This window comes from Rattus norvegicus, chromosome 5 (assembly GCF_021556685.1).
Source record: "Rattus norvegicus strain SHRSP/BbbUtx chromosome 5, alternate assembly SHRSP_T2T, whole genome shotgun sequence".
Classification (NCBI taxonomy): Eukaryota; Metazoa; Chordata; class Mammalia; order Rodentia; family Muridae; genus Rattus; species Rattus norvegicus.
Genome location: NC_141538.1, coordinates 11,595,428 through 11,617,190, shown reverse-complemented (window position 1 = coordinate 11,617,190; position 21,763 = coordinate 11,595,428). Strand labels below are relative to the sequence as shown.

General features: G+C 43.8%; 1 protein-coding gene across 3 annotated transcripts in view; it reads right to left on the bottom strand.

Annotated features, from left to right (window-relative positions):
• The window catches only part of Slco5a1 (solute carrier organic anion transporter family, member 5A1), a 129,060-nt gene that overhangs the window by 6,439 nt on the left and 100,858 nt on the right, over positions 1-21,763 (bottom strand). For 2 of the 3 annotated variants that reach the window (NM_001436738.1, XM_087548615.1), the window contains 3 exon segments: positions 5,592-5,656; positions 10,991-11,232; positions 13,003-13,162. In NM_001436738.1, the coding sequence (NP_001423667.1) occupies positions 5,592-5,656; positions 10,991-11,232; positions 13,003-13,162 (467 nt within the window). 3 annotated transcript variants of the gene reach the window in all.

The window sequence follows — 21,763 nt, the reverse complement described above, 5'->3', positions numbered from 1 at the left end:
CTATGGAGGTACGAATGTTTAATCACAGGACTCTGAAGGTAAAGGTAAGAGCTCTGTGAGCTCGAAGTCAGTCTGGTCTACATAGTGAGTTTCAGATCAGTCAGAAGTAGATAGTGAGATCCAGGAACTATAAATATATAATTAAATAATGAGTTAGAGAAGCCCAGATGTCAACCTCTGGCCTCAACAAAAGTCTCACACTACCAGCAGCTAACACACACACACACACACACACACACACACACACACACACACAGAATCTCAATATAATTAACAAAATTCACTATGATTGCCCACATCAAAACAATATTTCTTTTTTAAAGAGGTGTTTTAAAAAAGGATGTTGGAAGAACAGGAATAAAGTATGCAGGAGGCCCGCATCGAAGCCCCTCCCCCTTCTCAGCAGCACCCTGCTATTGCTTGTCACTGCCACTATCACGGACAAGATAATCAAAGCACCTCTGAACTCCATGGTGATCTAGGCCAGTGAGGTTTGTTCAACCCTGTGATGTGTGGTTTTATGAGTCTATCACCCCATCCACTAAACTTCAAAACCACCCTCTGATCTCATTTGCTGAAAAAGCCATTAATGTTTCTTAGAATCCCTTTAAACCAAGTTCGGAGGCTACTAAAATTGAATATATGGCTGCTGTAAGACACTAGTTAAAACTCTCTCTGAGATGGCCAGGACCACACATCGGTGTGCACTGCCTCTGTCCAAAGGGCCTCCCAGCACGCTCAAGTCTAATCAGTGTCTTAGTAAACGCCTCTGAACTTCTTCCTGTTCACGCTGACATTCTTTCCTGTGGCCCAGTGAGCAGACTCACCTCTCCAAAGCAGAGGTCCCTGACGGAGCCCGCAGTCCACCAAACGACCCCGCTGAGGGCTGTGGCTTCCATTCTGACCCCACTGCAGCTAACAAGACACTTTGAATTTTAACCTCACAAAGGTACTTGGTGCGTGGAGATAACCAGGGCCTCTAATCCATCTATGAAGCTTCTGAAAATCCTAGGAGAAGTTGAAGGTCCCTTGTCTGGGCTCTGTATAACAGACGTCTCTTCCAACTCCACGGGAAAGCAAGCTGACTGCATCAAACTCCAGCACACACTCTTTGCCAAAAACATGCCCCCATACCTAACTCATTCACTTGCCTAAGACCCGTTTCTGTCACTCCCTGAATCTCTTGGACACCACTCTGCCAACATTGTGTCTTGCGTGTTCCTCTACTTTATCTACTACCAACGAGCACTCAAAGCCTTGGCCATTTTGTCACCGCATAAACGCCTTGATACAGAGCCTATTCCTTTTTATGCTCTGCGTCCTGAGAACCTTCATAACAGTCCGTGAGTGCTCAGTGCACAGAGGTAAGAGCCAGCTACGTTAAAGCAACAAGGAAGGAGGGAAGGGAGAGGGATAAAATGAACGCCTGTGAACGGGACTTTGTGAGTAATCTGTACTTGTTGAAAATAAGGTCTAGGGGCTGCAGTGACGGCTCAGCGGCTGAGAGAGTTGGGTGATTTTCCCAGTCCTGAGTCAGGGTCCCAGTACCCACGTAGGCAGCTCACAGCCACCCTCGCTCGAACTCCAGAGTGTCCAGTGCCCACACCTACACACAGACACACATACACACACATAATCAAAAACAATAAAAGCAAATCTTTAACATGAAACCTATAGTAAGATTAAATGGTAGGTTGCTTAAAAACCTGAGAAGTCTTTTTTTCCCCTAGTCTGGTGAAATTCAAATGTGGATGGTTAGCAAAACTATACTTCCGAGCACACGACATAAATGAAGACCACACTGAGCTGAGTATCGTTCCCCATGTGCTGCTCTCTCCTGGAGCATCAGCGATTCCACAGATTCCTGGAATTCTGTTTGCAGTGGCTGTGGGTTGATGACCCTGAGGTCAAAGCTGGCTACTTTCAATAATCAACACCAGGAAAAAAAAATCCTGGTGTGGTTCGTTTGGTGTCAGTAAGACCTGGAAGTGTTTTGAAGATGCTTTTGTTAAAATGTGCTGGTTAAGGAGGGTTTCAGATACATTGTACACAGTGAAGAATCATGATTTCTGCTTTTTGCCATGAACTGAAAGGTGCTACTTTTGTTGTTGTTTAGGACGCTTATTTTATTTATTTATTTATTTATTTATTTATTTATTTATTTATTTATTTAGACTGGGTATTGCAGTGGGCATGGCCCTTGCAGGCCTGGAATGTCTTAAGTACACACTTTCGGCGATGCCCTGCCTCCTCCTCACAAATGTGGAGATTACAGGCGTGCTCACCATATTGCTTGGCTAAAAAAGATGTTCTCAAAAACAGGAGTTTGTCAACTTGATGATTGAGTTGAAAAGGGGAAAAAAATACTTATTAGGGCTCTACTCTCTCAAGGGAGCTGGGTTATTTGATATGAATTTGGGGTAAAGACGAACCAGGAATCTGTAGAATCGCTGATGCACCAAGAGAGAGCAACGCCTGGGGAACGCTTCAGAAAAGAGGACATTTAAAGGCATTTCACCTTTCAAAACTGAACTGTGAGTGAAAAATAAACCAGTTTCCCCACCTTGTCCCATGAACAATGGCTTTGATTAGTCAAGGGAAACAACAGTTGAGGAAAATGAGAGACTGCCACTTAAGAGAAAATGAGCTGGAGGAAGTCAACTGATGGGCATCAAACTCAAATAAATCAGTAGCCTTTCTCTACACAAAAGAGAAACAAGCCGAGAAAGAAATTAGGGAAATGACACCCTTCATAATAGTCCCAAATAATATAAAATACCTCGGGGTGACTTTAACCAAGCAAGTGAAAGATCTGTACGATAAGAACTTCAAGAACTTCAAGCCTCTGAAGAAAGAAATTGAAGAAGACCTCAGAAGATGGAAAGATCTCTCACGCTCAAGGATTGGCAGGATTAATATAGTAAAAATGGCCATTTTACCAACAGCGATCTACAGATTCAATGCAATCCCCATCAAAATACCAATCCAATTCTTCAGAGAGTTAGACAGAACAATTTGCAAATTCATCTGGAATAACAAAAAACCCAGGATAGCTAAAACTATTCTCAACAATGAACTCTAGCAGTATTACAGAGCAATAGTGATAAAAACTGCATGGTATTGGTACAGAAACAGACAGATAGACCAGTGGAATAGAATTGAAGACCCAGAAATGAACCCACACACCTATGGTCACTTGTTTTTGACAAAGGAGCTAAAACCATCCTATGGAAAAAAGATAGCATTTTCAGCAAATGGTGCTGGTTCAACTGGAGGTCAACATGTAGAAGAATGCAGATCGATCCATGCTTATCACCCTGTACAAAGCTTAAGTCCAAGTGGATCAAGGACCTCCATATAAAACCAGATACACTCAAACTAATAGAAGAAAACGTGGGGAAGAATCTCGAACACATGGGCATTGGAGAAAATTTCCTGAACAAAACACCAATGGCTTATGCTCTAAGATCAAGAATCGACAAATGGGAATCTCATGAAACTGCAAAGCTTCTATAGGGCAAAGGACACTGTTGTTAGGATAAAACGGCAACCAACAGATTGGGAAAAGATCTTTGCCAATCCTACAACTGATAGAGAGCTTATATCCAAAATATATAAAGAACTCACGAAGTTAGACTACAGGGAGACAAATAACCCTATTAAAAAATGGAGTTCAGAGCTAAACAAAGAATTCACAGCTGAGGAATGCCGAATGGCTGAGAAACACCTAAAGAAGTGTTCAACATCTTTAGTCTTAAGGGAAATGCAAATCAAAACAACCCTGAGATTCCACCTCACACCAGTGAGAATGGCTAAGATAAAAAACCTCAGGTGACAGCAGATGCTGGCGAGGATGTGGAGAAAGAGGAACACTCCTCCATTGTTGGTGGGATTGCAGACTTGTACAACCATTCTGGAAATCAGTCTGGAGGTTCCTCAGAAAATTGAACATTGAACTACCTGAGGACCCAGATATACCACTCCTATGCATATACCCAAAAGATGTCCCAACATATAACAAAGACACATGGTCCACTATGTTCATAGCAGCCTTATTTATAATAGCTAGAAACTGGAAAGAACCCAGATGCCCTTCAACAGAGGAATGGATAGAGAAAATGTGGTACATCTACACAATGGAATATTACTCAGCTATCAAAAACAATGACTTTATGAAATTCGTAGACAAATGGTTGGAACTGGAAAATATCATCCTGAGTGAGGTAATCTAATCACAGAAAAACACACATGGTGCGCTCTCATTGATAAGTGGATATTAACCCAAATGCTTGAATTACCCTAGATGTATAGAACACATGAATCTCAAGAAGGATGACCAAAATGCGAATGCTTCACTCCTTCTTTAAAAGGAGAACAAGAATACCCTTGGGAGGGAATAGGGAGGCAAAGTTTAGAACAGAGGCAGAAGGAACACCAATTCAGAGCCTGCCCCACATGTGGTCCATACATATACAGCCACCAAACTAGATAAGATGGATGAAGCAAAGAAGTGCAGGCTGACAGGAACCGGATATAGATCTCTCCTGAGAGACACAGCCAGAATACAGCAAATACATAGGCGAATGCCAGCAGCAAACCACTGAACTGAGAACGGGACCCCCGTTGAAGGAATCAGAGAAAGAACTGGAAGAGCTGAAGGGGCTTGAGACCCCATATGAACAACAATGCCAAGCAACCAGAGCTTCCAGGGACTAAGCCACTACCCAAAGACTATACATGGACTGACCCTGGACTCTGACCTCATAGGTAGCAATGAATATCCTAGTAAGATCACCAGTGGAAGGGGAAGCCCTTGGTCCTGCCAAGACTGAACCCCCAGTGAATGTGATTGTTGGGGGGAGGTTGGGGAGGGGAACGCCCATGTAGACAGGGAGGGTTAGGGGGATGTTGGCCCTGAAACCGGGAAAGGGAATAACAATTGAAATGTAAATAAGAAATACTCAAGTTAATAAAGATGGAGAAAAAGGGGGGGTGAGGCTGTGCGTGGACAGGAGGGGAGGGGGTGGGGCAGACGGGGGCAGGAAGCCACAAAGCTTGAAGGAGTGATGAGTTTCCTAAGGGTTACCCTCTTCTGGGTTCACCCCGAAACCCAGAACTTTTCTTGTTGGTGTGCAGTGCCTCTGTGAACTTTTGTGACCTCTCTATTTTTGCTTTTTAAGATCTTTGCCTCAGAAAACTGTACAAGATGAAGCCAATAAAATTACCCCAAAACAGTAAGAACCTGAAGGTACCCAAGTAAAACGCACCCGGTTTCTCTCACATTCCTGTCAAGAGACCTAAAAGTCAAGATAACAAACTCCTGACTTCGATTTCTTAAAATTCAAAACTCTGGGGGAATTTTGTACACCTTCGTATTCAGAGTCAAAAGGAAACTAACCATCTTTTGTTTTGTCCCAGGAGCTGGTCAGCTTTTAGTTGAAATAAAAAAGAAAAAGAAAAATAGGGAAGTGTCCTCTGAACTTGTCAGATTCTTTGGCAAACATCACCAAGCAACTTCTGTTTTTAAAGTACCATAGCATTTGCCTGCTGTAAAGAGGAATTAAGGGCACACTGGAAATTCAGGGACGTACCAAGTGTTCGCAGCAGAACAAACTGCATCCCCAATGCGAAGGGCCTTTCCTCATCTTCCACGGACCTACGGGGAAGAAGGAAAAATGGTTTAGAACTGTGGCTCCAAGGAAACGCCTGTCAGACCAAGCCCGCCCTAGGCAGAACCATAAGCTAAGCAGGTACGTTCCCAGAATATTCGTCCTGGAGAATTTACTAACAGTGACCAACCAAGATTCCCTTCATAAATCACCATCAGAGACTGGCTAACTGTGTCTGTGGGAATAATGGGAGACGGGTAAGGCTCTTGACTGAAGGGGGAGCTCCTCTAAATGAGCAGCCCAAATCCCTTCACTAAGAAAAAAATGTAAAAATTGATCCTAACCATTGCAGTCTCATTTTCTCTGTCTGGCAGAATGTTCCAGACTGGAAGGTGTATCCAACGAAAACCACTCTCATAATTCTTTCGAGATTGGGGGAAAGTATGTGCTGGCTAGTTTTATGTCCACTTGACACAGCAAGAATTATCTGAAAGGAGGCAACTTCAATAAAGAAAACGCTTCCATAAGATTTGACTGTAGATTGTTTTCTTAGTTGGTGATTGATGGGGAAGGGCCCGTCCAATCATGGGTGGGGCCGTCATGGACTAGAGATCCTGAGTTCTATAAGAAAGGAGGCCTAGCAAGCTAACAGAAGCAAGCCAGTCAGCAGCACCCCTCTAGATCTCTGCTTCAGCTCCTGCCTGCAGGTTCCTGCCCTGTGTGAGTTCCTGTCCTGACCTCCTCCAGTGATGGACTGTGATGTAGAAGTGTCAGCCAGATAAAACCTTTCCTCTGCAACTGCTTTTGGCCATGATGTTTCATCTCAATAGAAATCTTAATTAAGACCCGAGGATCCCGGCCCGCAGCAGCTCTCTGCTCCCAAACCCCGTGGGAGAGAGACCTCACCGCCTGATCAGGTGGGTACTCCTGAGGCTGCAGAGCAGAAGAGACCACCAACACTGCCCACCCCTGCCCACATCCCTGGCCCAAGAAGCAACTGTATAAGGCCTCTGGGTTCCCGTAAGGGAGGGCCCAGGAGCGGCAGGACCCCTGCGCCTGAGACACCGCCGGAACCTGAAAGAAACAGACCGGATAAACAGTTCTCTGCACCCAAATCCCGTGGGAGGGAGAGCTGAACCTTCAGAGAGGCAGACACGCCTGGGAAACCAGAAGAGACTGCACTCTGTGCACATCCAGACGCCAGAGGAAAACACCAAACGTCATCTGGAACCCTGGTGCACGGAGGCTCCCGGAAAGAGCGGCGCAGATCTTCCTGGTTGCTGCCGCCGTGGAGAGGACTTAGGCAGTACCCCACGAGCAAACTTGAGCCTTGGGACCACAGGTAGGACCAACTTTTCCCCTGCAAGAAACCTGCCTGGTGAACTCAAGACACAGGCCCACAGGAACAGCTGAAGACCTGTAGAGAGGAAAAACTACACGCCCGAAAGCAGAACACTCTGTCCCCATAACTGGCTGAAAGAAAACAGGAAAACAGGTCTACAGCACTCCTGACACACAGGCTTATAGGACAGTCTAGCCACGGTCAGAAATAGCAGAACAAAGTAACACTAGAGATAATCTGATGGCGAGAGGCAAGCGCAGGAACCCAAGCAACAGAAACCAAGACTACATGGCATCATCGGAGCCCAATTCTCCCACCAAAGCAAACACGGAATATCCAAACACACCAGAAAAGCAAGATCTAGTTTCAAAATCATATTTGATCATGATGCTGGAGGACTTCAAGAAAGACATAAAGAACTCCCTTAGAGAACAAGTAGAAGCCTACAGAGAGGAATCGCAAAAATCCCTGAAAGAATTCCAGGAAAACACAATCAAACAGTTGAAGGAATTAAAAATGGAAATAGAAGCAATCAAGAAAGAACACATGGAAACAACCCTGGACATAGAAAATCAAAAGAAAAGACAAGGAGCTGTAGATACAAGCTTCACCAACAGAATACAAGAGATGGAAGAGAGAATCTCGGGAGCAGAAGATTCCATAGAAATCATTGACTCAACTGTCAAAGATAATGTAAAGCAGAAAAAGCTACTGGTCCAAAACATACAGGAAATCCAGGACTCAATGAGAAGATCAAACCTAAGGATAATAGGTATAGAAGAGAGTGAAGACTCCCAGCTCAAAGGACCAGTAAATATCTTCAACAAAATCATAGAAGAAAACTTCCCTAACCTAAAAAAAGAGATACCCGTAGGCATACAAGAAGCCTACAGAACTCCAAATACATTGGACCAGAAAAGAAACACCTCCCGTCACATAATTGTCAAAACACCAAACGCACAAAATAAAGAAAGAATATTAAAAGCAGTAAGGGAAAAAGGTCAAGTAACATATAAAGGCAGACCTATCAGAATCACACCAGACTTTTCGCCAGAAACTATGAAGGCCAGAAGATCCTGGACAGATGTCATAGTCATACAGACCCTAAGAGAACACAAATGCCAGCCCAGGTTACTGTATCCTGCAAAACTCTCAATTAACATAGATAGAGAAACCAAGATATTCCATGACAAAACTAAATTTACACAATATCTTTCTACAAATCCAGCACTACAAAGGATAATAAAGGGTAAAGCCCAACATAAGGAGGCAAGCTATACCCTAGAAGAAGCAAGAAACTAATCATCTTGGCAACAAAACAAAGAGAAGAAAAGCACACAAACATAACCTCACATCCAAATATGAATATAACAGGAAGCAATAATCACTATTCCTTAATATCTCTCAACATCAATGGCCTCAACTCCCCAATAAAAAGACATAGATTAACAAACTGGATACACAATGAGGACCCTGCATTCTGCTGCCTACAGGAAACACACCTCAGAGACAAAGACAGACACTACCTCAGAGTGAAAGGCTGGAAAACAACTTTCCAAGCAAATGGTCAGAAGAAGCAAGCTGGAGTAGCCATTCTAATATCAAATAAAATCAATTTTCAATTAAAAGTCATCAAAAAAGATAAGGAAGGACACTTCATATCCATCAAAGGAAAAATCCACCAAGATGAACTCTCAATCCTCATCTTCGGTTGGTTTATATACAAGTGTGCAATTTCTAGGCTTGAAAGTAAAATGATGCTATCTGGTGCTGGATAGAGGAGCCTTATTTTTTATTATGGCAGCTTGCTATTTTTGTAACATGGTGATTTGGTTGAACACAATAAAGTACAGTAGTAACTGAAAAAAAATTATTGATTCAAGAGTGCCCAGCCTACTGTGGTATAAGAAAGCAGGCTGAGGGGTTGGGGATTTAGCTCAGTGGTAGAGCACTTGCCTAGCAAGCGCAAGGCCCTGGGTTCGGTCCCCAGCTCCGAAAAAAAGAAAAAAAGAAAAAAAAAAAGAAAGCAGGCTGAGCAAACCACAAGGATCAAGACGATAAACGGTGTCCATCATGGTCTCCGCATCAGCTCCTGCCCCTGGGTTCCTGCTTTGAGCTCTTGCCCTGGCTTCCCTTCTTGGTGGTCTATAAGCTATCCAATAAAATAAACCTTTCCTTCCTCAAAAAAAAAATACTATTTAATGAGTTTTGTTATAATTGTATGTGCTATAATATCACAAGGCATTTATAATGTAATGCTATTTATACAAATAAAATGCACATGACTTGTAACTGAAAAAAAAAGAAATCTTAATTAAGTCAAAGTAAAGGCAGACATTACAAACATACGCACACACGTGCATACACACATGCACATGCATACATATGCACACACAACAGACACATGCACACACACAAAAAGCCAGAGAAAAAATAAGCTTCACCAAGCCACGCTCTCCTCTGAAAACTGATGTCCTAGGTAAGTCCCATGTGGTGGAAAGACTGGAACTTATGGATTTTGCAATTAGCAGAGATTAAATGACCCCTCTTCAGAGATTTGGTGTTGTTGACTCACAAATTTTCTTTTTTTTTGACCCCGCCCTTGCCCCAACTCATAAATTTTCATGCTCAAACCGAACATCGGTACAGTGAGGTGGCCTTTCTAGAGTCTACCTCACTCCTTACAGAGTTACAGTGGGAACAGAATGAGATGTTTCAGGTAGGTAAATTTACTAACAGGTCACAGAGTGTTCACACGATGAAGTACTTTATGCTTTTTATCTCATGCACACTAGTTCTAGACATGGAGTGGAACATTTTCCGAGCCTGGGACCCTTACTTTCACCCTCATATTATCTGCGCCTCCTACCCATTTGCTGGCTCTGCCTACATGACGACTCCACCAGGACCTGCTGACAGTGAGTAAACCCATGAGCCCTGCATGCCTTGCTTCCTCCCATTCAGGAATGTCTATCTCAGGGTCCAGTGAGGAAGAAGTCAGCATGTGATACAGGCTGACACTCTCAGCGAGCATGTTTCTCACCCCTTGCCCAGCATTGTGGGGTTAGAAGAACTGAGGGGAAAGGAGCAAGGGTGGACTCCCTCAGGCTTCTGCTGTACCACATCCCTGTTCCCTGCAACCCACAGTGTGTCCTTCAGGCTTCCCAAGTGTCCTTTCCTAGCTGGTCACGTGTGCACAGCCTTCAATGCAAGTAATAGCAAATTGAGCTGAATGCAACAGAACAAAAGGAGCTTCCAAGTCCTCTCCTAGGAGAAAAACCAAACCAAACCAAAACAAAACAAAACAAAAACCCAACCAGGATCTGCAATACAGCATGAAAGCACAACCTGACCGACCGAAAGCTCAGATTCCAAGTCTATCCTTCCCTTGATTCGGAGCCAAGACTTTATACAATGGTAAAATTAAGGAGCTCAGCAGTTTGAAATGCAAGCTCAGCATAGTTCCTCGCTGATCCCAAAGGTGCAGTATTAAGTATCCACGATGCCAGAGATGATACCCTTTGCAATGTTCACAATCCACTCACTTTGCCAAAGTATTTCTGCCCTCCTCAAGGGTCTGGCTTCTTGACATTAGCATAGAGATGGCTCTCTCTCTCTCTCTCTCTCTCTCTCTCTCTTTCTCTCTCTCTCTCTGCATCTTTTGCATGCCTGCTGCCTTTGACGGGGACAGGAAGGTGTCAGATGTAACTGGAGTTACAGAAGGTTATGTGCGTAGGTACTGGGAATCAAACCCAGGTCCTCTGGAAGAGCATCTAGCGCTCTTAACCACAAGCCATTGCACCAGTCCCGTAAATCTGGCTTTCAACTCATGATGTCTGACCTCATAGCACAAAGGCTTCAGACACTAAAATCACTGGGAAGAAAGTTTAATAAATAATCAGAATAGCGCCCCGCTGGAAAAAATCTAGAATAAACAATGTTTCAGCCATCTTGCATGCAACCTTAATATCCCCTGTGTTGTTTGGCTTCTGTCCTCCTGCAATACGCTCTCTTGAGTACTGCCTGGTACTGTTCTTACCTGAGTGTCACTATAATGGCTGACGGTTGAGCACACGCTGTGATGAAGGTAACTATGAAAAGGAAGACCAAGAAGGGGATGAGGGTATTGCAGGCTCGCTTGCATTTCCCAGACACAGCGTAGCCGTTCTCATTGAGATAGGTCTTCACGATGACCACTCGAAGTTGGCTGCGCTGCCCCACTGTGGGCGGGGTGATCACTTGTCGGCTTTGGACACAAGTGCACTCTGTGTAATTTCGGACCTGAGTAGCAAATAAAGATAAGTCATATACTGGTCAAAAATAAAGCCTGTCACTGGAATATTGACAAAGTAAGAATGCTTGAAAATAACTATAGGATTTTAAACAACGTGAGATCTTTCACACAAAGCACTTTCTTAACAGCACTACTGCACTAAAGGGTCAACGTTTCCCTTGATAATATCAAAACCTGCTAGTCGGACTGTTTAACCAGAAACTTCCCTAAGAAGTGTCAAACCTCAATTGTATGACATGCCACATGCTCGGTGCGACTCACAAACACACTTGTTAAACTTGTAGACTCCCAGTTAGTGGAGCCTTTAAAACAGAAACTGGCTTGATTCCTATGTGTGCTCACCAGAGCGCCTAGCACACACCTGAGCACACAGCGAATCCTGAAACAAGCATCTGCCAAACTCCTAACAAACATGATGGCTTCCGCTGTGGCCTAGGGTTGCCGGCTTCAGTACCGGTGATGAGAAACTTCCCATTGGCTACTCCCATTTACCATCCTTTCAATCCCCTCAACAGGCTGGTGACCTCCACATGGAAGGATGAAGTTGTCAGTGCGTCCGTCTGTACTGTAGCCTTGGCCCCGGTTCTGGTCTCTGACAGACTCCAGCCATCTGAAAACCCTACTGTGCTCAACAGCCCTTGTTCATTTTCTCCAGCACATATCTAAGCCCTACTGAGTAGGACATCCTGTTAGAGGGCACTGAAGAGGGGTGAGGGAGGCCAAGTCTTCTCCAGTAACCACCGCTTGTATCTACTGAGCAGACACGATGATCAAAACAGAACTCTTCTGGGTGTTACTCAATGTTACCAAAACAAGGTAAGAAACGCTAAACTGAACAATTAGTCCTATGCCTATAGTGTTACTTCTTACTAGATGGAAATTGACCAGACTAGTTCTCATGGTAACTGCTTAAAACAGTACAGGTTAGGTGGAGGAGTTTGACCATTTAGACCATTAAGGATGTCCAGTCTTCAACAGGGGGATCACTGCAAAGAAACTATTTCGTGCCTTCAATACAGTCACACTCCAGAGCTTGTCAGCAATGTCATTGGGAACCAGCAATAGTAATTTCCATGTTGCCCTCTGGTGTCAAATTCAGAAAAAAAAGTGACACCCCTAAACTCTAGGTCAATGGTATAGTCTCTAGATTTGCACAGAAGAAGCAAATGCATTTTAACCTTTAAATTAGGGCAATCACCTCCCATCTGTTCTCATGCTAACATCCAAATTGGGCTCAGTAACGAATAGAGTAGAATATAAAAACCTTCTCCCACAGTATTAAAGTCTATTTATAATTCACAGGGAAGAGAAGTCTCAGAATAGACTATTCTTCAGCTGACAGAAATATCTTTACTCTGGATGTTAAGGGGTGGGGGAGAAAGTTAAGTGACAGGCTTATGAAAAACGGTCACCGCCCATCTTCACATCCACCACTTAGCCTCTAGTCTCTTTTCAACGCCAAGTGTGGTAACCTTGACCTTCAGATCCATTACAAAGAGCCTGGCAGAGGGACGAATGGACCGAAAGCCTTATCAGGTTTCCCTGAGTTGGCCTGAATGTAAAGTAGAAGCCAGCTCTTGAGGACCAGAACACCACACCCACATCCTCGCAGGAGGTGTTTTTCCGAGATGCCTGCAGGGCTATTTTGGAGCCTCATGAACAAGGGGAACCGAAGTCATTGTGGATCCCTGGGGTCCCATCACCTATCTCGTGATGCCAGTCTCACAATAGAAGAGCTGCTTCTGGTGTCTACTCACCCCCGTGGTAAGATTGCCACTGTTAATGCAGCCAGCCAGACAAGGGTTGAAGTACGTGATCCCATCTGATCCACAGACTGGTTCATATTCATGTATTTTACAACCACAATTAACATTACAACTTCCTGTCAGATTCCTATGGGGCATGGTCAGAGACGGTCTGAGAGAGAGAGAGAAAGAGAGAGAGAGAGAGAGAAAGAGAGAGAGAGAGAGAGAGAGAGAGAGAGAGAGAGAGAATTTAAAAAAAAATGAGTAAGACCGAGAATGGAATTATAAGGAAACAATCTTGACAGCAAGCGAATTGTCTATTTTAGAGACAATATTCCCATGAATCAGATGTATGACACCATGAAGTAGCCACCTTCTGTTGTTATTTCTACAAATTTACAACAAAGCCTAAGAAAAATGTTTTCATTAGATGAAATTTATTCAAATTATCTGTGCTGTCTCAACCCCAATGTCCACCTTCATCAACAAAACGAACTCATGTCTGAGTCCAGTGACTTGAACCCTCATAGAACTCTTTGCTGGGAAAACACTTGGCTCTGTGTCTTAATGAGTCTAGATCATGACTTATTCCATTGGACTTGATTTGGGGCCCACTGGGGATTAAACCCAGCAATCAGTGCACACAAGGCATGAATTCCAGCACTGAGACACACACCCTACCTTAGTTCATTTATAATTTCTATATAATACTCCTATACATTTGTGGAGTGTGTGTGTTATTTCAATATATATTACATGATAAACCAATCAGATTAATTACCATGACTTTTACCTCAAACATTGCGTTTTTGAACTATGAAATAGAGAAAGCACATTTCATTACTGAATCTTTAAAATTATTGTGAGCACACAGACATGGAATCTACCCATCAGCCACCGTTACCAGAGTAGGTTCTATTTATCAAAACTTTGAACTGTTCTAGAGTAACTTATTAAAGGAACAGAGTAAACTTAGAAAATCAAGGGTAAGTGATTTGCAATGGTGGCCAGTTAGGAATCCTATCACTAGCTTGACAGAAATAACTAAACAAGAAAGATTAAGCAGAAATCACTAGAAATGCCCAAATGCAAGTCAAAGTCAAACAAGGTCGGCCTTGTTTCCCAATGGAGTCACAGTGCCAGACGCAAAGAAGTGACATAACATGTAAGTCCAAGAAACTCCACCCAAGGCAAATCCATTCAAACCATAGCTATAAAGATGATATGATGATATGAGAGATGATATGTAAAGGCACAAGATGGGGAGGAGGCGTAAAATGGCAGCGAAGGAGGGGAAGGCAGGGACTTTTGGCAGTGGTGGGAGACAGCTTTGGTTGTCCTAACGGAGAGGTGCTGTGGACATCTGTTAGGGGTTACGCAAGCAAACACAGCACAACACTCAGGAGAGCTCTGCCTTCGACAGGGAGCAACAGGTACCTAGCCCAAGTGTCAACAGTGCCTGAAGATGAGATGCCCAGCCAATAAACTCATTCTGAAGACGGTAAAGTGGGGCTTTCCAAGCCTGGTGCCATGATCACTACAGGCATGTGGAAGTGTGCAGTGTGATACAGAGCCACCTCACTAACACTTCAAGAACCAACCTGCGAGCCATGACAAGTGAGAGGAGCTTTTATTAGTCTCTGTGCTTAGTCACTAAGATTGACAGAATTTAATTCCGGGCCAACAGTTGGTATCGCTGCTATTTAGAAGCTGCTCGGCATTTCCTTCTGACAGCCTGCTCCACCTTTGTGTGCAACAGCCTCACATGGCTGGTGCCTGCCAGTTATGAGACTGTCCACTCAAAAGGCACGACCTGAACCCAACATCAAGACACGCTCCAATCACACAGTCAGGAGTGTCCCTCTCAGGGCTGTCTTGTTGGTCTTGATTTCAGAAAAGCATTACAGTAGTGAAAACTCAGTGAAAAGTGAACTTAGGGGCCTGGAGGGTCGGCTGGGAAGTGCACGTGCTGCTCTTCCAAAGGAAGAGTTCTGACAGGTCCACGTCAGACGGCTCACAACCCCCTCAAATTCCTACCAAGGAAGATGTCTACTGTCCTCTGCAGGGACCACACCCATGTTACACACACACACACACACACACACACACACACACGTGAAAATAAATATTAGTTCTAGCACTCAGAAGACTTGGGTGGTGAGTTCAAGGCAAACCTGGTCTACATAATAATTTCTAGACTGCCGGGACTGTAATCCTTTCTCAAATAACGACAACAATAATAGCAGCGGTGGCAGCAGTGATACTGTTAAAAAGGAAAAAGCAATTAGATGAAGGCAGCAGGTAGAATTGTCAGGAAAGGAGGTAGGTGTTCATAAAAAGGTCGTTAAGAGGAAAGGTCATCACAGAATGCAGTAGGAGGCACCCAGCATGGTTCACCTCTGCAATGGGGTGATTTGCAAACAATCTTTTTTTTTCTTTATTGTAAACAGAATTTTTTTTCTCACATAATAGCCTGATTATGGTTTTCCTTCGTCTATTTCTCTCAGTATCTCCCCACATTTCCTCCCATCAGGATCTGTCTTTCATTAGAAAATAAGCAGGCTTCTTAGGGACAATTTAAAAGTGAAATAAAATAATAAAACAAAGTCAGCACATCTGAATAGGAAAAAAAACACACAAGCAGAGGGGGGAAAGCTTAAGAAAAGGCACAAGAAACAGGTGGAGGTGCGGGACCCACTCGTTCGCACATTCAGTTATTCCATAAAAACATTAAACTGGAAGCCAGAATATACCCAAAGGACCTGTATGGTAAAGAGAGAGAAAATAAGATAAAATGTTCAGCGTGGTACAGCCATAAGCCACACTGAACTCTCGCAGCGGTGCAAAGGCACATCTCAAAGCACTAAGAAATCTCTCATTTGCCAGAAGCGAAGCCATGATAGGAAGGAGAGATATACAGGGACATATTACTTACCAGCACGAAGATACCAGCTACCATCTTTCAAAACTGAAAAGAATTCCAGGCAAGGCAGACTTCTACACGAGCTGCCCCTGTTATTCATGAAGCAGGTAGGCGAATCTTGTTTTGTTGGGGTTTTTTTTGAGCTTGTATCTCACATAGCCTTGGTTTCAAACTCACTATGGAGCTGAGGATGACACCCTGACCTCCTTTCTCCACCTCCCAAGTGCTAGAAGTAGAGGTACACCGTCTCTGTGCCCAGTGAGTCAATATGACGTAATTTCAAGTGGAGCTCAGGACCTTATGATCAAATATTTTACAACTGAGGCTCCAAATGGCTGGCATGAGCTACAAAAATGGAAGAGGGCTCTGAGATTGTCTAGCAATGTTGCTCAATGTAAAAACTAAGAAACTGTGAGATACAATGATCTGCCCAGCATTACCAAGACTCTCTTTAGGAAAACCAGCCCTAAAGAGTCAAGAACAAAATAAGTAAAAATATGTGTAACTGCATTGGCTAATCTTTATCAATCAATGCACAATGAACAGCGTTTATTTAAAGTGATATATAGCAACAAGGCACATCATTGTATGATATGAGTTGGAAACAAAACCCTGCCCCCTCCGGGTGTGTAGGAAGACAGTGATACATTCCACTCTCATGGGCACTTTGTAGCACAGCAAGCTACCTCAAGCTCTGAAGACCACTAGTAGGCCTTCCATTGTCACTGCCACAAACAGAAACCTGTCCTTTCTCAGACATCTGGGAGCTCAGGAAGTCGCCTCTGGAAACAGCTTCATCCAGACACTGAAGTCACAAGAAGGTGGCATAGTAGATGGCAAGCACAAAGAGATGACATCCGGTAGACGAAAGAGCTATCATCTTTCATGCTGGAGCTATTAAATGATATGTCAAGAGACAGTAGTTGTTGGAAGTGCAGTTGGCCATCATTTAAATCAACCTTTAGAGAGTATTTGAAGGTAGAGGGAGCAGGGAGGTGGTCGGTCTCGTTATGCAACGTGTTTACTTAGAGTCTTAAGTCATGACTTTCATAATGGATGCCAACTTGACTACGAGACGGTTAAGATACACCTGTGCTGAGTAGAAGTCGCTAGCCACAGAGGGGGATCCAAACACACTAATTAATTAAACTGTATGGAAAATCCAGGTATCGGGATGGAATTGCTTTAAGTGGAAATGGATCAGGCTATCAACTACAGTTCCTAGAATCTTCATGCTGAAAACACATCAACTTCTCAAATCTAAAGTTCCCTTTACATCCTATTGCTACTTTATTGTCGTTGGAACACTTTAACAGATCTATGTGCTGAACCTGAAGGGTGCTGGTTATTGGACATTAATATGTATGCCACTGGGCTATAGCCTCAGCAGATCCTTTACAATGTTAAGGTCCCTCTCCCTTATTTATCTCTTTACTGACGTCATAGAATAAAACACTAGAATGTGTGCTGGGCCCAATGGCATATCCCTTTAAACCTAGCACTGGGTAGAGGAGAACAGATCTCTGTGAGTTCACAGTCAGCCTGGTCTACAGAGCAAGTTCCAGACCAGTCAGGGAACCCCCATCTTTGAAAAGAGAAGAAGTATAATTTAATAATAGGTAGAAAACTAAAGTTACTAAGGTAAGCATCCACATGCCACTGAGGAGCTTGTACACTGAGGAAGAAAACCGAGCCAAGGCAGTAAGGATCTCACTGTACCTACACTCTGAAAGCGGCATGCCAGAAAGGCCCGTTCTAATCCATTCGTGGAGTAGCTTCCTAAAACCAGGAGGAAAGCCAGGGAAGTTATCAATGAAAACTGATGATTTCTTTTGCTAATCCACAAATGTCACTGAAATCAGTTTGCAAAGCGCCAGGACACCTGGTTCCCTGCTGCAGTAGCCGGTGTTCTGAGATAGAATGATCCTTCTCAAGTGATTCCAGTCAGATGAAGTGTCCCGAAGATGCATTTTTGTTTGGCTGGGTTTTGGCTTCTGCTTTTCAAGACAACATTTCTCTGGGTAGCTCTGGTTGTCCTAGAACTGACTCTGTAGACCAGGCTAACCTTGAACTCAGAAATCCACCTGCTTCTGCCTCTGCCTCTGCCTCTGCCTCTGCCTCTGCCTCTGCCTCTGCCTCTGCCTCTGCCTCTGCCTCTGCCTCTGCCTCTGCCTCTGCCTCTGCCTCTGCCTCTGCCTCTGCCCCTGTCTCTGCCTCTCTGCCCCTGCCCCTGCCCCTGCCCCTTCCTCTGCCTCTGCCTCTGCCTCTGCCTCTGCCTCTGCCTCTGCCTCTGCCTCTGCCTCTGCCTCTGCCTCTCTGCCCCTGCCCCTGCCCCTGCCCCTGCCCCTGCCCCTGCCTCTACCTCTGCCTCCTCAGTGCAAGGATTTAAGGTGTGTGCCACCGCCTCTCACTTCTAAGCTGTGTGTTAACATGGAGCTCTAGAGAGGTTCAGCAACACTGAGTAACTTTCCTGTGCACAGGCAGAGGCCTGGCATCCACTTGCATTCTAGAACGAATTGAGTTGCTTTGCATGATCTTGAGGAAAGAGAAGAGGGACAAGAAAGAAATGTAAGGAAACATGAGTCCTAAATAATCTTCATAAGAAAAACAACTATCATTTGCTTAACAATAGCTAGATGCTCTACACTGGACATGGGAGGAGGTAGCACCTCCCTTTCTTCCCTCTGAGTTATTTTAACTTCTCAGCACGCTGAGACTGATGTCTTCACCAACTATACACAAAAAATAGCCAAGATTGTTAGTGTGTGTGGTGGGTAGTGGGAAGGTCACCCAGCTAGAAAACAATAAAGTTAACACTTGCCTTTGAGAATAATACTGTTTTAGACAAGATGGCTTGGGTGGAAAGAGGGGTAGAAACCTCACTTTCTCACTGACATGGAGCTGATTGCCTACTAAGAAAAACAAAACTAAAGATTTAAAAGACTTGAGGAAATGGATTACAAAGCACAAAAAGGAAGCATCATTGTGAGTTTGGGGAAGAAAGCTGACCTTGGCTAGGAAAATGGGTTGTTTACAAAGATGAGGGCCTGCAAAGGTTGGAACGCATGAATCTGTTATGGAGTCAATGAGCACAATGACATAATCTCCCCTGGCAATGCTAGGGGACTACAAAGCAATTGATTGGGGTTGGCAGGACACAGTGGTATTAAGCGAGTCTCTAGGAGACTTGAGGGAACCTATAGTTCTGATGCAGGTAAGATACAGACTCTGGCTTTCAGGTTTTCTAAAAATATATTTGAAATAAATATAGATTAGATGTAAAAGGAATAAAATCATGTACTATTGAAGAAATTAAAAAAAAACTGGCAGCAAACACCATGACAGTTGCAAGCAGACAACCATGAGCTCATTGATCTGTGGAGGAGAACACAATGGGCCCCACTGAGGGAGATAGGCCATGAATGGTTCCTTCCACTCCTCTTACCACCAGCTCCAATTCGGAGCCCAGAAAAGCATCAGAAAGCTGTGAGGGAAGCTGTAAGGAATTTAAGAAACTAAACTTCTCTAGATGTTGACAACCTCGACTAACCCGTTCGTTCTTGTACTGAGGATGGCATGGGGAGCAGGCATACCCAGAGAGAGGCTGGCCCGAGGGCTGTCAGTCTGGAAAGATGATTGTCAGTAAATAGAGAAAGAAAAAACCTTTAAAACTAAATGATAAGATGCAAGGCACAGAAGTAGAGGAAAAAGTCCTAATCGTAAGAGATCCAAGGAGACCTTACTTTCTAAAATATCAGGATGCTAAGAAAGGGGCGGGGGGAGGGCAATCAAGAGTCAACAAGAAAAAATAATCCTCAAATCTTTAGAAACTATATGAAGAATTTAGAACAAGTCCTTTGGAAAAAAGCTCTCAGAGCAAAATGTACAAAATTATGAAATATGGCGGAGTAAGTTAACAAAGAGAAACCCATTTCGTAAGTTCTAACAGAAGAATAACAATTGCCTTGGAAATCACAGGACAAAAAGAAAGAGGCTGTGGAGGTTTGAATAAGATTGGCCACCATAGCCTCATTAATTTGAATGCAGTTACCAGAAAGAGATACCATTTGAAAGGATTAGAAGGATTAAGAAGTATGTCACTTGGGGTTGGCTTTGAGGCTTCAACCCCATGCCAAGAGCAGAGTCTCTCTCAATCTACTTATAGATCAAGATGGAGCTCTCAGCTACTGCTCGAGGGTCTGCCTGCAGGCCACCACCACCATGATGATAATAAACTAAAACCTTGAACCTGTAAGCAATCCCCCAATGAAGTATTCTCCCTTATAACAGCAAGTTGGTCATAGTGTAGTAGTAGAACAAAACTAAGACAGAAGTTGGTACCATGAAGTGGGGAATTGCCATGGCTTACCTACCATATTTGTTGTTGGAATATGGAAGCTTTATGAAATTAGACCAAAAAAAAAAAAGCAATTGAACATTTTAAGTAGGATTTTTGCGCCATCCTAGTAGGATCATTATTGTTGTAAATATATATATATATATATAATATATATATATATTATATATATAGTCTTTTACCCACTCTAGGTCCAGCACTGGGGTGCCCCAAGATATCTTTTAGCTATCTTGACAGAAACACATCTCGACTCCGAGGCAGCAGACCAGTGTCTCCAGCCACTGCACTTTCCTACACTCAAACTGTCAATAAAAGAACACACAACACAATAAATAACCTTTGACCCAACTGATAAGATAGAATTGCCCACCTAACCATACAAAGCCCTGTACACATCCGTCCCCTAACAACATTTATAACAACCTGTAAAGGCACAGCGTGGAATCCTAACATCAGCAGCCATCTTGTCCTTCCCGGGCTTCTCCCTCTGTCCCTCCTGTCTCTTTCTCTTTCCATTCCAGTCTCCCCCTCTTCCTTCAAACCTTTCTCCCGCCCATCCTTCCCTCTCATCCAATGACATCCTGTACCTGCCCTCACCTGCATTTTACAAATTAAATGGGGAGAAGGTTCTGGTGAGTCATGTGAGTCCTGAGTACTCCTCCCCAGTTCCTGGCTGCTGGCATCTTTATTCACCAGTCAGAACCAACTGGAGGCAGGCTCCCCAAAGCTACATGTGCAGACATTCTCGTGTAAGCAGGTTTTTTTGGAACATAATTAGCATTCACAATACAAGCAGCTACAATGGCCTAGGATCATTCTTGTGACATTTTGGAGAAAACTGGCTGCTTTTTGCCCTTGTTCCTCTTCTCCTCCTCCCCCGAAAAAAGAAATCTGTCTTGGACTAAATTGAAGAGTGTTGGATTAATGACATTGGCAGAGATTTCAAGACAGCCGAGTATTGATTCTCGTCCTGTGGTTATTAGTAGTCACTCTTATGCAGATCTATAATGAAAAGGAACAAACTGAACAAGGAAAATTGCAAAGTGTACAGTTTGGGTAGAAAAAGAGCATCAGGAAATATAATGTGGAAGACAAAAAGCTCCAGTACTCAAGGAGATAAAAAGAAAAGCTTGATGCTAAATGGAGTAAAGGGAACTGTGTCCTCAGAGCAAGACCCCACCCACCTATGCTTCCAGCTTGTGAAAGCAAATGAAAGTTTGAGTGGTGAAGAAAACCACCAATAATAGAAAACGGATACAAATCTAATTGAACAAAGGTGCCAAGTTCTAGTCCCAGCAAGCAGCAGGAATGGCAGCTTCAGCCATGGCTCTGGCTTTAGAGTCAAGGGTATAAGAAAGGGGTTGTAGAATCTCCCTTCATGGCTAAGGAAAGCTGCTGAGGCCAGACATGTGTCAGGGTGTGTGTGCATGGAGGCTCAGAGAGCATTCCATGGAGCTATGAAGGTGAAGCCTAGATTGTGTTAGAGACCCCAA